Source organism: Oryctolagus cuniculus, chromosome 9, assembly GCF_964237555.1.
Source record: "Oryctolagus cuniculus chromosome 9, mOryCun1.1, whole genome shotgun sequence".
In the NCBI taxonomy this organism is placed as follows: domain Eukaryota; kingdom Metazoa; phylum Chordata; class Mammalia; order Lagomorpha; family Leporidae; genus Oryctolagus; species Oryctolagus cuniculus.
The window spans coordinates 108004079-108018700 of NC_091440.1; the positions used below are offsets into that span (position 1 = coordinate 108004079).

Sequence of the window (14622 nt, forward strand, 5' to 3'; positions counted from 1 at the left end):
TCAATAAGGTTGACGTTTTTTAATTTCAAGGTCAAGAAAGACAAAGAAAATTTAAACAGCATTTCCAGATTAAAGGACATGCCATCGATATGATGGTTAAATGCATTGTATTATTGTGAACATGGAGAAAAATACCCTTAAATGACATTATTAGGCCAATGGATAAATTGGAATGTGGTTTATAGATTAGATCATAATGCTGTTTCATTGTTAAATTTCCTGATTTTGATAATTGCAGCATGGTTATATAAGACAAAGTCCTTTTCTTCAAAAATATTCAGAAACCAGGACATATCTTCAATTTATTTTCAGGTGGGTCGACAATGAGAGCAAGAGTGAAGGAGAAACAGTGTACAACACAGCAAAATACAAACAATTGATAACTGTGGGTAAAAGTTACATGGGCTTGTCTTGTAGTATTCTTTCAACTATTCAGTAAATGCTGTAACAAAATTATTTTTAAAGATGAGGTATGCTTCTAGGTAGTAAAAATATAACTATATCCTAGTTCTTAATTGTACTCCCACGGTCTGATAACATTGACATGTTTTATCCTATTGGTAAGGAAAAGATCCAGGCCATGCATTAGGATGCTCTAACAGGTCCCGGGTTGTTCAGGGAAGCGGGAAGAGTGATGCCTGAGAACCACAATAGAGGAGCAGCTGCTCCCAAACACGAAGCTTCCACTCCCCACAGGAAGAAGATGGCGTCTGGCCTCCTGATCAGGGCTCAGGAGAAGATGTGCTTCCTCTTCCAGCTCCTGTGTCCACACTGCACTGAGCCCTGCAGTCAGAAACAGGTGTTAGCAGTAACCCCAAATTACTACAGGACACAAAAGCAGGGCAGCATTTCCAATGTTACCTGTTCTTCTAAGTGCACATTGAAGAAGGGAAATTACAATTAATTCTCATTTTACAGATACAACTGTACGTTTTAGAGCAATCGCCATCTTCTACCCTTGTTGAGGCCAAAAATCCACATTTTCCTCTACCAGAAGGTAAACTCATCATTTTCAAATTCCTGCAGAACAGAGGTCAACTGTTTAAATCCGAATTTTCCAATGAAATCTTCATGAACGTTTTAAATTCTATTTCTTAAATTACTGATAAATATAAATGTTTTTCATAACTTCAACATTAGATTTTCTTTGTCTTAGCCCATTAAACACATTTACCTAAAAACTCCAAGTTGATTCCACACTGGCAACTTTTGGGCAGCAGAAAAAGTGACTTTGCAAAATGGCTTTGGGATTATAATATACCAAACCTACTTTCTTATTTAATTTTTTAGTAGAAGTGAGAATTTTAAAAGTAGAACTGAATTTCTGTGACACAGATATCAGGTCTCATGTGCATATGCTTTAAGGAGAAAAAACAGAATGAAATATAATCATAGATTAGAGAGTTTGATTGATGTTTTTATTTATTTATTTGTCTTCCCCATCAATAAACAGTAGTTAAGCTAAACCATGGCAATCCACAGAAAACTATCAAAGCATGGTGTCTATCTAAAAAAAATGGTTCATTAGGTGGCAGAACTACTTTCCTAATTAAAATTAGTTAAAATGATGGATAAATAAGATGTTGCACCTCCTTGAATATGTTCATCAGTCAGCAAGAAGTAGATTCACACTTGGGCTGAGGGTTCAGTAGAGGCAGGAGTACATATGTGGGGGTTTTTGTGATTCTGAATTCTTAGTTGAGATTATTCTTTTTTCTCTTTTGCTTAAATGGAGGGTTCAAGACCATTTAGAGTGTTTTTTGTTAATGTTTATTTATTTATTTGAGAGGTAGAGTTACAGAGACAGGGAGAGACAGAAAGAGAGGTTTTCATCTGCTGCTTTGCTCCCCAAATGACCACAATGGACAGAGCTGGGCCAATCTGACGCCAGGAGCCAGCAGTTGCTTCCAGGTCTCCCATGTGTGTGCAGGGATCTAGGACTTGGGCTGTCTCCAATGCTTTCCCGGGCCATAAGCGGAGAGCTGGATCAGAAGAGGAACAGCCAGGACACGAACCGTGCCCATATAGGATGCTGGTGCCACAGGCTGAGGCTTAACCCACTAAGCCACAGCACCCACACCAGGAATAACTACTGTTAAGTCAGGATGGTACAAGCACTTCATATTTCCCTAGATAATGACTGTGTTTCATTTTCTGTGTTTCATAACTCATACTGCATGTGTTTGATATGCTTTTATCATTAATAATGATATATAACAATTCTCTATTAACACCACTTGCTAAAATACTTTCTTCCTAATTCTTCTGTTTTACTAATGGACTCTACTTCCAAAAAACTGTGAAATGAGCAATGACTTGTTAGATGCAACCCTTTCCAACCCCCACACTAATGTTACAGTCTGATACATTTCAGAAACTTACATTCCAGGTGATGTGCCATCATCAATCCATTTCCATTTGTTTTCCATTTCACTATATGACAATCCAATCCAATAAATATTTTCATGAATCTGAAATCGCACAAATGTCTATAAAGGAAACAAAACACATCATGGGAATAAGTTCCCATCTGTTGGAAGAATGAGAAGACAGACAGGTAGAGGGACAAAAGCTGTATCCACAGCCAGTACTCTGCCACTCTCCACAACACCCTTCATCCCTGCTTCCTAGAAAAATCTCTCATTCTACAAAGCCTATATTTTCATTTTCCAAAGTACATTTCCTTAGGAGATTACTTATATAAGTTAAAATCGCCTGCCAGTCTCATAAATTACTTAAAGCATGGAAAATGTTTAAATTAAAATATCTACAAATAAGAAATTTGTTAGATAATGTATGACACTTCAGAAAACTATTCAAAGTCATGATTCAAAAGAATATGTCATGGTGTAGAGAAGGTAGCACTGCATGATCTTAAATGAAAGAAGAAGTCTTCAAAACAAACTTCTTAAAATAAAAACTGATTGTGTGGGGGGTGTGCATTACACTCTTCACTCACAGAAGAAAGCCTTGCTTTTAGGTAAGTAGTTGGAAGAGATAAAAGGGGGAATAAGTATTTGGATATATTAAAAATGTCTAAAATGAACTGTAACCAGGCCGGCGCTATGGTGCAGTGGGTTAAAGTGCTGACCTGAAGCACCGGCATCCCATATGGGCACCAGTTCTAGTCCCAGTTACTCCTCTTCTGATCCAGCGCTCGTAGACTATGGTGCACCCCCACTGCTTGCCACCCCATAGGGAAAAAATAACTGTGGTTCTAGGGTACAGGTAACCAACAGTTCAGATAAGTACTTCCTCCAAGGAAAGGCATATTTTCTTATTAAGTGGCACTACTGCAGTCTCCTTGAAGAGAGAGGATTACAAATTTCACCCTTCCTAATCATCGTCATAATAGATCATGTGCATTGAACACTCAATGAGTAGCAGGACCATATGCTTATTAGCAGACAGGGTTTCCAGGGAGATTCTGAACTCTACAATCTTCCCCACACAATAGGAAGAATAGTTGAAGATCCCTCTTTCTGGACCACCCTCCCCTTCACAGCCTCTTGGGTCACAGGGGAGAGACACATTCATGAGATTGAGAGTACATGGAGGAGTCTGTGATACCAGTTCATGTTCATTGTCAATCTTCAAAAGGGAGGAACCGTAACTTTGGCAAGTTTGTTTACATTTCTCCCAGGTGTTATCTTGCAGAACAAAATAATAGCAGTTTACTCCATAACAGGACCAGTAGTCTTCATGGACTTTACCTACAACATGTAAAGTCAGTCATTAAACTTCTTATTATCTGGTCATCTGTGAATCAGAACAATATGTTTATCAGCCGCCTATAACTGACACAAAGGCTCAAATCTATCTATAAAAATACTAGTGGCTGGTTAAGGTTGAGGGTGGAGGTTGGCAGTGTGTAGAGAGAGGTTAGCTAAGTCCCAAAACACAGTCAGGTGCAATATCAAGTTTTAGTGTTCCTTCAGTCAGTAGGGTGACCATACTTCACCAGGATAAATTATCACTGAAGAACTGGAAGAGGGGAGCTTGTAGGCTCCAAAAACAAAGAAAGGACAGTAAATGAAAAGGCTAAATGTGATTGGTTTGCACCATATTTATGTGTTAAAATATTACATGAGACCCATGCTATGTCCAAGTAGTATGTTCTGATCAAAAATGTTTAAATAGAATAATTCTTTTAAAATGCTTAAAGTGTTACTACTGCATTAGATTGTGAGGATATAGTCTGACAAGACAAGAGTCCAGCAGTGTGGGGAGACACCAATACACGGGAGATAACTCCTCATGATTCCACTTCTCTGAGGTATCAGCAGTGGCCAAAACTATGGGAAGACAGAATATGATGGTGGTTGTGCAGAGCTTGAGGGCAGGGAAATGAAAAATTCTGTGCTCTGAGTGTAATCTTTCAGTTATGTGTGAGGAATAAGTTCCAGAGATCTGCTGTACAACATAGTGCGCACAGTGAGGGACACTGTATCATACACTTAAAATTTAAAGCTCTCACAGTCAGTGTTCTTACCACAAGTGAACAACATAAGGACACGTTGGGAGGTGATGTAGAAGTCTATTATCCTGGCCAGCGCCATGGCTCAATAGGTTAATCCTCCACCTAGTGGCACCGGCACACAGTGTTCTAGTCCCGATCAGGGCGCCGGATTCTATCCTGGTTGCCCCTCTTCCAGGCCAGCTCTCTGCTGTGGCCTGGGAAGGCAGTGGAGGATGGCCCTGCTTGGGCCCTGCACCCCATGGGAGACCAGGAGAAGCACCTGGCTCCTGCCTTCAAATCAGCGTGCTGCGCCCGCCGCAGCACGCCAGCCGTGGCGGCCACTGGAGGGTGAACCAACAGCAAAAGGAAGACCTTTCTCTCTGTCTCTCTCTCTCTCACTATCCACTCTTCCACTCTGCCTGTCAAAAAAAAAAAAAAAAAAAAAAAAAGAAGTCAAGTCTAGTATCCTTATTGTGGAGATTGATTCATGGTTGATTGCAGGTTCCATCTCATCAAATCATGTATATTTAATCTGTGCAGTTTTGGATGGTGATACTAGCTCAATAAAGCTGTTTTAAAATAATAAAAAATAGTCTAAGTTTTTAAAAAATATTGTAGGATGGCTAATTCTAAATTAAAAATATATTTTGGTGATCGGCATTGTGTTGTAGTAGGCTAAGTGTCCACCTGAGGCCCTGGTACTCCATATCGGCTCCTGTTCAAGTCCTGGTTGCTCCTCTTCCAATCTAGCTCTCTGCTTATGGCCTGAGAAAGCAGTGAAGATGGCCCATGTGCTTTGGGCCCCTGATCCACTTGGGAGACCCAGAAGAAGCTCCTGGCTTCTGGCTTCTGCTCATCTTGGCTCCGGCCATGGGGCCATTTGGGGAGTGAATCAGTAGATGGAAGACCTTTCTCTCTCTCTTTCTCTCTCTCTCTCTCTCTCTCTCTCTCTGGCTCTATCTTACAAATACATAATTAAAAAATCTTTAAAGGAGTCGGCAAAGTGGTTAGTGGGTAAAGCCACCGCCTGCAGTGCCAGCATCCCACTAGGGCGCAAGTTCGAGTTCCAGCTGCTCCAGTTCCGATCCAGCTCTCTGCTATGGCCTGGGAAAAACAGCAGAAGATGGCCCAAGTCCTTGCCCACTGCATTCCTGTGGGAGACCAGGATTAAGCTCCAGGCTCTTTGCTTCCGATTGGCCTCAGCCCTGGCCATTGGGGCAATCTGAAGAGTGAACCAGCTGATGAAAGACCTTTCCTCTCTCTCTCTCTGCCTCCGCCTCTCTGCTATTCTGCCTTTCAAAGAAATAATATTTAAAATAAAATATTTTTAAAAACATATAGAGAAACCTTTCTTTTGCCTTTATATATTTATATTTATAGTATAAAAATGTATAAATATAAACTAAATTTCTACTAACTACTACAATTAAATATACAAAAGTTATTTAAATATATAAATATTTACTGGTTGTTTAGAAGTCGGGACAATTCATTCCCTAACTAGGCAACGTTTTAGTACTTACTGCATAAGATTTATTATATTTATCTCTTGGGTGTTTTGTACAAATGTCAACACTATGACAAATCTTGCAGATAACTTCCAGGTAGTATATTACTAGCATACTTTCAAAAGCTCATGAAAAAAAAAGAAAAAATATTCATGAAAGTATAAGCTTATTTGGGTGCCAATTTTTTGAAATCCCTGCAGAGTTGTTTAATAATGTGCATTTGCCATGAATTTTTAAAATTACACTGGTATTGGTGGTCACAAATAAACCAAATATCTGAAGTCAAGGCAGACACACCAAGATACACAGACATACACACACACACACACACACACACACACCACACAACATATCTCGATAACAGCATTCAAATAAAACTGTTGTGCCCGTTGTAGGTAATATTTTTACTGAAAGCCTCCGCATTTTATGTGAGCAACAACCCAATTCTCACAGGGCCAGATCAGCTGAATTGCTAGGGGTCTGGCATACTGTTTCACCATCTGGGAATAGAGAGGAGGCAAAAACTGCCATGGAGTCTGGGGAAACACAGGGCTCTACACATGCAAATGTGGTTCCAGGGATTCCAACCCCACACATCTGAAAGGCACAAATTCAAAGCTGTCCAGTAGAGCCATAGATCACTAGGCATAGCCTGCTTATTAGATGTCAAAGCTTCTAGAAGGGAAAAAATGATGCAAGAGGATACAGTGAATCCTTCCAGATTTCTTCAATACCTGGATTGTGCACAGATTTCGGGAAGGTATCCTTTTTTGCATTGCATCCATTCCATTTTAAAAAGAGTGACTTCAGTGCATTTTCCATTAGAAGGGTTTTATTTTTGAGAGTGTCATATTCTAAAGACTTATTTGCCAAGAGTTGCTTATTTAAGTAGTCATCATTTTGCACAACGTGGTACATTTGAGTGAGGTTTCCTAGAATTTCCTGCTGTTGATGCTTTTCTTGAATAAGCTGTAAAACTAAAACGTGCAGCACAGATATCATAAAAATACAATCATGAGGTCCAACTGTGAAATTAGAGACAACAGGAAAAGTCTCACTTTAACAACCAACTCATATGATTATTTCAGTAATTTGACATTTAGAAAGTAACACCTCAGTGAACTGACCACAGAAATGGAAACATCAAATTTCTCACTAATAGCCACTGAAGGATAGCATAAATAAAATACCTGACGGCTAACACCATACCTTACAGTTTAGCTCATTTTAATAGCACATCATCATAAATAAGTAGCAAATCAAAATTCAGTTAGTTAACATTTAATGATAAATCTTCTGAAGATAAAAACCTAACCTAGCAGGTAGATGTTTGTGGACAGAGGCCCGTGTCTCACAACTCAGTACCCGGGTACAGTGCAGTGCCCAAGCCCTGGCTCCTGACTCCAGCTTCCTGGGAGAGGCTGTGATGACTCAAGAAGCTGAGTTTCTGCCACCCATGTGGAAAACCTGGGCTGAGATCCTGGCTCCGACCTGCAGGTATTGTTGGGTGAACTGCCAAATGGGATTCTTTCTCTCTCTCTCTTTTTTGTCCTCTCTCTCACCCCCCCAATTAAAAAAATAAGTTTTAGCCTGAACTTAAAAACATGAAGATATAACACAATTATTATTGGAATAGATTAAATATCTGAAAATAGGTGATTTCATACAAATGTAGTATATCCATGTTTTTCCTTAAGATGAGAAAAACAGAGAAAGACAAGAAAAAAGCTTAAATTCAAGATCATCTTCTATGTGCATATTAATTCTTCTTACTGTTTCCTTATTATATATTTTAAAATAAATAAATAAACACCCAAAGTGTTTTTTCTCAGACTGACAATGATCTCAACTCAATGGCAGAATCCTACACAACAACCTACAAAAGCAATGTTCCCGTGCATTATGCAGAATGAGACAGCTCACCACAGCTTCAGAGCCAGTGAACTAGGTAAGCAGAGTGAACACCACCGTGTGATGTGTTCCTGAAAAACTCACCAACAAAGTCCAGAACCCTCTGGGAGGTCCCCGAGTTTCAACAGGGAGCAACACTGTTAGTATCTGCACAAAGCATGGTTACTGCAGGTCCTCAGACTAGAAAGATGGACTCCAGTACTCACTCTTTGTCACCAACACTGCGACCGCCACTGAGAGAAGTAAACAGAGGATTCCAAGAGTCACTGCAAGGAGATGCCTGGGCACTGAGAACTCTTTAAAGAAAGAAGAGAGAGAGAGAGCGAGCCTGGTTACCACTTACCTCCATCAGGGACACTGTTTGAAGCAAAGGGAAGATCTTTAAAATTTTACAAGACAATATCTACCAAGTGATTTAAAATTTTAGCCTATAAAATATAGTTTCAAAGTTTAAGATTTCTGCGTGATGTGGGAGACATAGAAGAATCTTCTGCCTCCCAGCTTTGGCCTGACCCAGCTCCAGCTATTGCAGCTCTCTGGGGAGGAACCAGTATTTGCAAGATTCTCTCTCTCTCTCTCTCTCTCTGTAAATCTGATTTTCAAATAAAATAAATAAATCTCAAAAAGAAAAAATTCTGGCTGATGTACTCATCACAGAAGTCCTTCAGGGTTTAAAAGCAGGCCCCTGCTGAAGCACCACTGACAGCTGACGTAAGATGCTCAGGGGAGACCACAGTGACACGTGTCCTTCCTGTGATCACAGATAATCATGCAAAGGAAAAGCAGGCAATGGTCTTGAGTCTGGGTTGCAAAAGGGATCACAGGCCATCCTGACAGGAGGTTCTAGAAATCCACTTTTCCTGCTTCACCATCAATCCTGTTTTTCTGCAAACAGTACTATGTTTATCCTTTTACTTTTGATGTTCCCATATTGGAAAAATTATATCATTGATGATCACCAAACTAAAATGATAAAAGTTATTTTCAGCTTAAAGTTAAACTGTGACAATATTTGAGGTGCAGAGAGAATAGAAAAATTAGAATGTCCCTTTGATATGAAGATTTTTCCTTCTTCATGGCCTTTAACATCACATATATATTCTTAAGACACCTAAAATGTGTTGTCTGAATTACTTTGTTTTTAACACATATTTTTCACTTTGTAAACATTCCCTAAGATATGCTATGTTTCTTGAGACACTTTTCTGTGTTTTACTTTTACAGGCTTCACAAATCATTATTGACCAGACTTGAATAAAAGCAGTCTATTAGCTGCTCATAGGATTCATTAATTTTTGCATTCAGCTAACTGTCCTTTCAAGTTTTCCGTTCTACTATGCTGTCTTGTAATAGTGTCTTCTAACCACTTGACAATCAGAAGTATCTATATGAACTTTTTCTAAGCCTCAAGTTTGGCAATCCATAAACAACAGGTGAATTTAGAGGCCTAAAATATATACATTGGGGTCAGCATTGTAATGCAGTAGGTTAAGCAGCCAGTTGCAATGCAGGCATCCCATATCACAATACCCATTCATGTCTCAGCTGCTCCATTTCTTTTTTTTTTAACTTTTATTTAATGAGTATAAATTTCCAAAGTACAGCTTATGGATTACAATGGCCTCCCCTGCATAACATCCCTCCAACCCGCAACCCTCCCCTTTCCCATTCCCTCTCAACTTCCATTCACATCAAGATTCATTTTCAATTCTCTTTATATACAGAAGATCAGTTTAGCATATATTAAGTAAAGATTTCAACAGTTTGCTCCCACACAGAAACATAAAGTGAAAAATACTGTTTGAGTACGAGTTACAGCATTAAATCTCAATGTACAGCACACTAAGGACAAAGATCCTACATGAGGAGTAAGTGCACAGTGACTCCTGTTGTTGACTTAACAAATTGACACTCTTGTTTATGGCATCAGTAATCACCCTAGGCGCTTGTCATGAGCTGCCAAGGCTATGGAAGCCCCCTGAGTTCACTGACTCTGATCATATTTAGACAAGGCCATGGTCAAAGTGGAAGTTCTCTCCTCCCTTCAGAGAAAGGTACCTCCTTCTTTGATGACCCATTCTATCCACTGGGATCTCACTCGCGGAGATCTTTCATTTAGGTTTTTTTTTTCCCCCAGAGTGTCTTGGCTTTCCATGCCTGAAATACTCTCATGGGCATTTCAGCCGGATCCGCATGCCTTAAGGGCTGATTGTGAGGCCAGAGTGCTGTTTAGGACATCTGCCATTCTATGGGTCTGCTGTGTATCTCACTTCCCATGTTGGATCATTCTCTCCCTTTTTGATTCTATCAGCTAGTATTTGCAGACACTATTCTTGTTTATGTGATCCCTTTGGTTCTTAGTCCTATCATTATGATCAATTGTGAACAGAAATTGATCACTGGGACTAGTGAGATGGCATTGGTACATACCACCTCGATGGGATTGAATTCGAATCCCCTGGTATGTTTCTAATTCTACTGTTTGAGGTAAGTCAGCTTGTCAGCTGCTCCACTTCTTATCCAGCTCCCTGTTAATGCACCTGAGAAAGCAGCAGAAGATCACTCAAGTATTTTGGAGTCTGCCATTTATGCGGGAGACCAAGAGGGAGTCCTAAGCTCCTGGCTTCTGCCAAGCCCAGCACCGGCTATGGTGCCCATTTGTAGTGAACCAGTGCTTTTCTCTTTGTCTCTCCCTCTCTGCCACTTTACCTTTAAAATAAATAAATACATAAATAAATCGTCTTTAAAATATTTGTATATATACCTTTATCATCAGTTTTTCCACTCCTTCGAGTGCCATCAGGTCTTAATCTATTTTGCGATTCTGAAGAAGACTGAGGACATCTCAAAGCTGAATAAGTCACCTCCTGATCACTCACCTCTAAAAGAAGAAAAACATATCTGGCATCAAAACTTTGCTACACGATGGCTTCTAAAGAAAAATCAAAATGGCGGCTTGAAGGAACATTCCCGACATGATGGTGAGAGCTAATTGTGTGTGTGTCTGTGCGTCTCCCTATACACGTGTTTATCTTCTCCTACAAATACACAGACAGTCTGATTTATATAAGAAGGGGAAATCCTGTTAACATTTCCATTAAACTCATTTATAATCCTAGTGATCATTGCCACGGTTATCAGAAAAGATAAACGGAAGAAAAAGATTGCCAGTAGATTATTGTCCTAGTTACTCAATTTCACTCAAAATGTTCAACATACATCTAAAAATATTATGACAAATTAGTACCATCTCAAAGTTCTGAAACACATTTAAATGGTTGATTCTAACAACAATAATTCTGTACTCTGAAAGAGTATAAATGCCTTGGCTTAAAAAATACATATTTTGATATGCATATAAGTGCTTTGAAAGCTCTCGCATTCTTTGCAAACACTCTAACAGAGTGTTGCCCAAAGTATATCTAAAGACCAACTGCAAATGATTATCTGAGGGTGAATATCACAAGTTGGTTAACATTTCAGAGCCAGTGTCTTGTACAAGATAAGCTGAATAAAAATCTCTTAGGTTCCCGGATATGATGTTGCCATCAAAGCTTTTGTGAAACTAAATTTTCTTATAGGTAATCTTCAGTTAATGTCTTTTAAGGATTAATCTAGCAATAAATATCAATGTAGAAAGAAATCCAATAATAAAATTTGAAATTTACTTTGCTTCTTACATTCATGTCAGAGAAAAGATTATATCTAAGAAGCAGGAAATATTTTAAAAAACTGCAAAAGTAACTATAGCCTTTTATACATTTTTAATTACAAAATTTTGTATGTTTATTTACATTTTCTCTAACTTCCTACTAGGAAATAGGAGCATTTCTGCTAAGGAATCCTTCAATATGGATGGATGATACATAAATCATTAGCTCCAAGGAAAAGTAACTCCTCAAATCACTCTTCTTTATGTTCGTAACACAAAGCAAAACTCATAGCATATTGAAAAAGGGAAGATAACTCATCCTGGATGCTGAACTACAATTCTAACATGCTTCAGAGACCGTGCAATTCTAATGCAATGAGAGGGAAGGCTTTCCTACCACGCTCCTTCTCAGGCCACGTCACTTGTAGTTCAGTGCCATATTCCTAGAATAAGTCGAATTAATAGGATACCCAGGTGCTAAGATCCAAGGGAATAAAAGCAGGTGTTACCTGGATCCATGCCGTGCAGTGATGCAGGTGGAAGAAACGGACCCCAATATGAGGGAGAAGTCGTCCACGCCGGTCCAAGATCCCCTAGGGGCTCCACGAAGAGAAGCGAATTGCCTCTGAGTGAGGATACTCCGACTCAAAGTGCTCTGCCCCTCCTGGTGAAGTGGTAGAGGAAACTGAGTGATGAAAGCTGTTGTTTACAGGAAAGGAAAGATGGTCATGCGCTGTGTCTTCCTCCATTTCAACTAATCAACCATTTAGCATTCTTTGCAAAATAGCACTCAAAACCAATATTTACAGACTAAAAAGACATATCAACACAGTTGTGGAAAACAAGATGAATATCATTAACATAAAAGTAACAGATATAAAACAAACCACCAGTCAAAGAGATGGGCAAAACATTTATGTGTTTATACAAAAAGGGACAGAACTCATTTCTCTAGCTCTTAGTTTAAATAATGCCCTCTCTGTTACAAAGATTCTGTTTTAAGATACTATTTAAAAAATATTATTCTTTTTCTTGATTAATGCTTATTTCAGGTAAATGTGTTTTTAAATTTGTTTAACATCTGTCTATAAAATTTGGTTTATTTTCTTCCAGTATTTTTTGATAAATATGTTTACTAGCAAAGCTGGTATCATTACACAGTGCTTCCACTTTAATCGTTTTTTTTTTTAGATTTATTTTAATATTTTAATGGTAGAGTTACAGAGACAGGTAGAGACAGAGAGGTCTTCCATCTACAAGTGAAATCTCCAAATGGCCACATCAGCTGGAGCTGGGCCAGGCTGAAGCCAGGAGCCATGACCTTCTTCCAGGTCTTCCATGCAGGTACTGTGGCCCAAGCACTTGGGCCATCTTCCACTGCTCCCCCAGGCCATCAGCAGAGAGCTGGATCAGAAGTGGAGCAGCCAAGATCAAACAACTCTTATATGGGATAACAGTGCTGTGGGCCGGGGCTCTAACCAGCTGAGCCACAGTGCTGGCCCCACTTTATTCTTTTCTGATAAGTAATAAACATTTCTTCACTTTAAACATATTCATGTAAAACACGAATTATTCATTTTAATGTATTTTAAAGGCAAAGCAACAGACAAAGACAGCTCTACATCTGCTGGTTCACTCTCCGAATGCACACAGCAGGCCTGGGCTGGGTTAGGCAGGAGCCAGTGGTGGTTTAACCCTCTGCACCAAAACAACCACACCTAAGACATGATTTAAAAACCATCATACTAATTACCCACATGGGTACACCCATAATTTATTTAAGCAACCCCTTGCTATTGAACATTTAAGGATTTTTTTTCTGGGATTTTGCTAGTGTAAAAAATAATTGGCCTGTACTATTGCATGTTTTGTTAGAAACTAAGTTAAACACAAAATTATGGAGTCAAAGGGCATGTGCATTTAAAGAAATGGGCAAATACTAAACACCTTCTGGAAAAATTGTTCCCATTTATATTCCACCAGTTGTGTGTGAAAATATTCACATTTAATTTTTTTTTAAGATTTGTTCATTTGAAAGGCAGAACCACATGGAGAGAGGGTAAGAGAGAGAGACAGAGGGAGAGAGAGATCTTCCATGCACTGGTTCACTCCCTAAATGGCTGCAACAGCCAGGGCTGGGTCAGAAACCAGGAACTATATCCAGGTCTCCCAAGAGGATGGCACAGACTCAGTACTTGGGTACTGCTGCCTTCCCAAGCACATTAGCAGGAAGCTGGATTGGAAGTGGAGCAGCTGGGGTGCCGCCATGTCCCATTGTACCACAATTCCAGCTCCTCATGTTTGAATTTTGAGAAGAAATGCTGGTAAGTTATTCCTCTCCTTGAGTTTTGTCCACAAATCTTACTTCTAATAGCTGTCTCAGCATCCTTCCAGGCATCACGTTTTCATATACGTTAGAGTTTAAAAAGAAATTCATTCGTGTAACTCTGATACCATGAGCCAGACTCTGGCAGGACATATTCAAATCTCACATTGAAATTTGCTTTCACTTGACTGATGCCTTTTCAGTCTTCTGACTACAGTTTCATGAAACCCATAAGGTGCAGTGGTTAAATTACTCCTTGGGATGTCCAAATTGGAGTGCCTGAGTTCAAGTCTAAGTCCTCTTACTGACTCCAGCTGCCTGCTGATGTACACCCTGGAATGTAGCGGTGGTGGCTCCAGTATCAGACCCCCAGTTTGAGGACTGGGCTCCTGGCTTCAGCCTTCTCCCAGCTCTGCACATTGCAGGCCTTTGAGGAGTGAACTGGTGGATGGAAGCTCTCTAAGTATGTGACTCTCTGCCTGCTAATTACAAAGTAAGTAAATGGTTCTTCAAGTGAGGTGATAGTTGTTAATAAATTGTATGGGATGGGAGTGAGGTGGAGAACAGCAAGGGAGATAGATTATGCAGAAACTGCCACATCCCTGCTTCACTAGGTTTGACAAGTTCCTTGCTTGTTCTTTGCTTCCCTAACCATCCTCTTCACAAGGCCTCCCCCTATCCTCCAGCCTCCCCCAACCTTCCCTCCAAATGACTGCATGTAGTCCCCTGCGTGTTATGGCCTCCAACACCTATGTAGGTCATAGAG

The 14622-nt window shown here is 39.7% G+C and overlaps 1 protein-coding gene across 1 annotated transcript; it reads right to left on the reverse strand.

The window, feature by feature from the left end:
* Positions 1–276: 276 nt before the first annotated feature.
* Positions 277–12194, reverse strand: LOC100351548 (killer cell lectin-like receptor 2). Its single transcript, XM_017338116.3, has 8 exons — positions 12040–12194; positions 10643–10759; positions 8085–8174; positions 6702–6944; positions 3571–3713; positions 2383–2489; positions 862–1020; positions 277–783 (listed from the first exon to the last, which is right to left on the reverse strand). The coding sequence occupies exons 1-7, from the start codon at positions 12047–12049 to the stop codon at positions 870–872; spliced, it is 861 nt and encodes a 286-aa protein (XP_017193605.3). The 5' UTR covers positions 12050–12194; the 3' UTR covers positions 277–783; positions 862–869.
* Positions 12195–14622: the final 2428 nt, after the last annotated feature.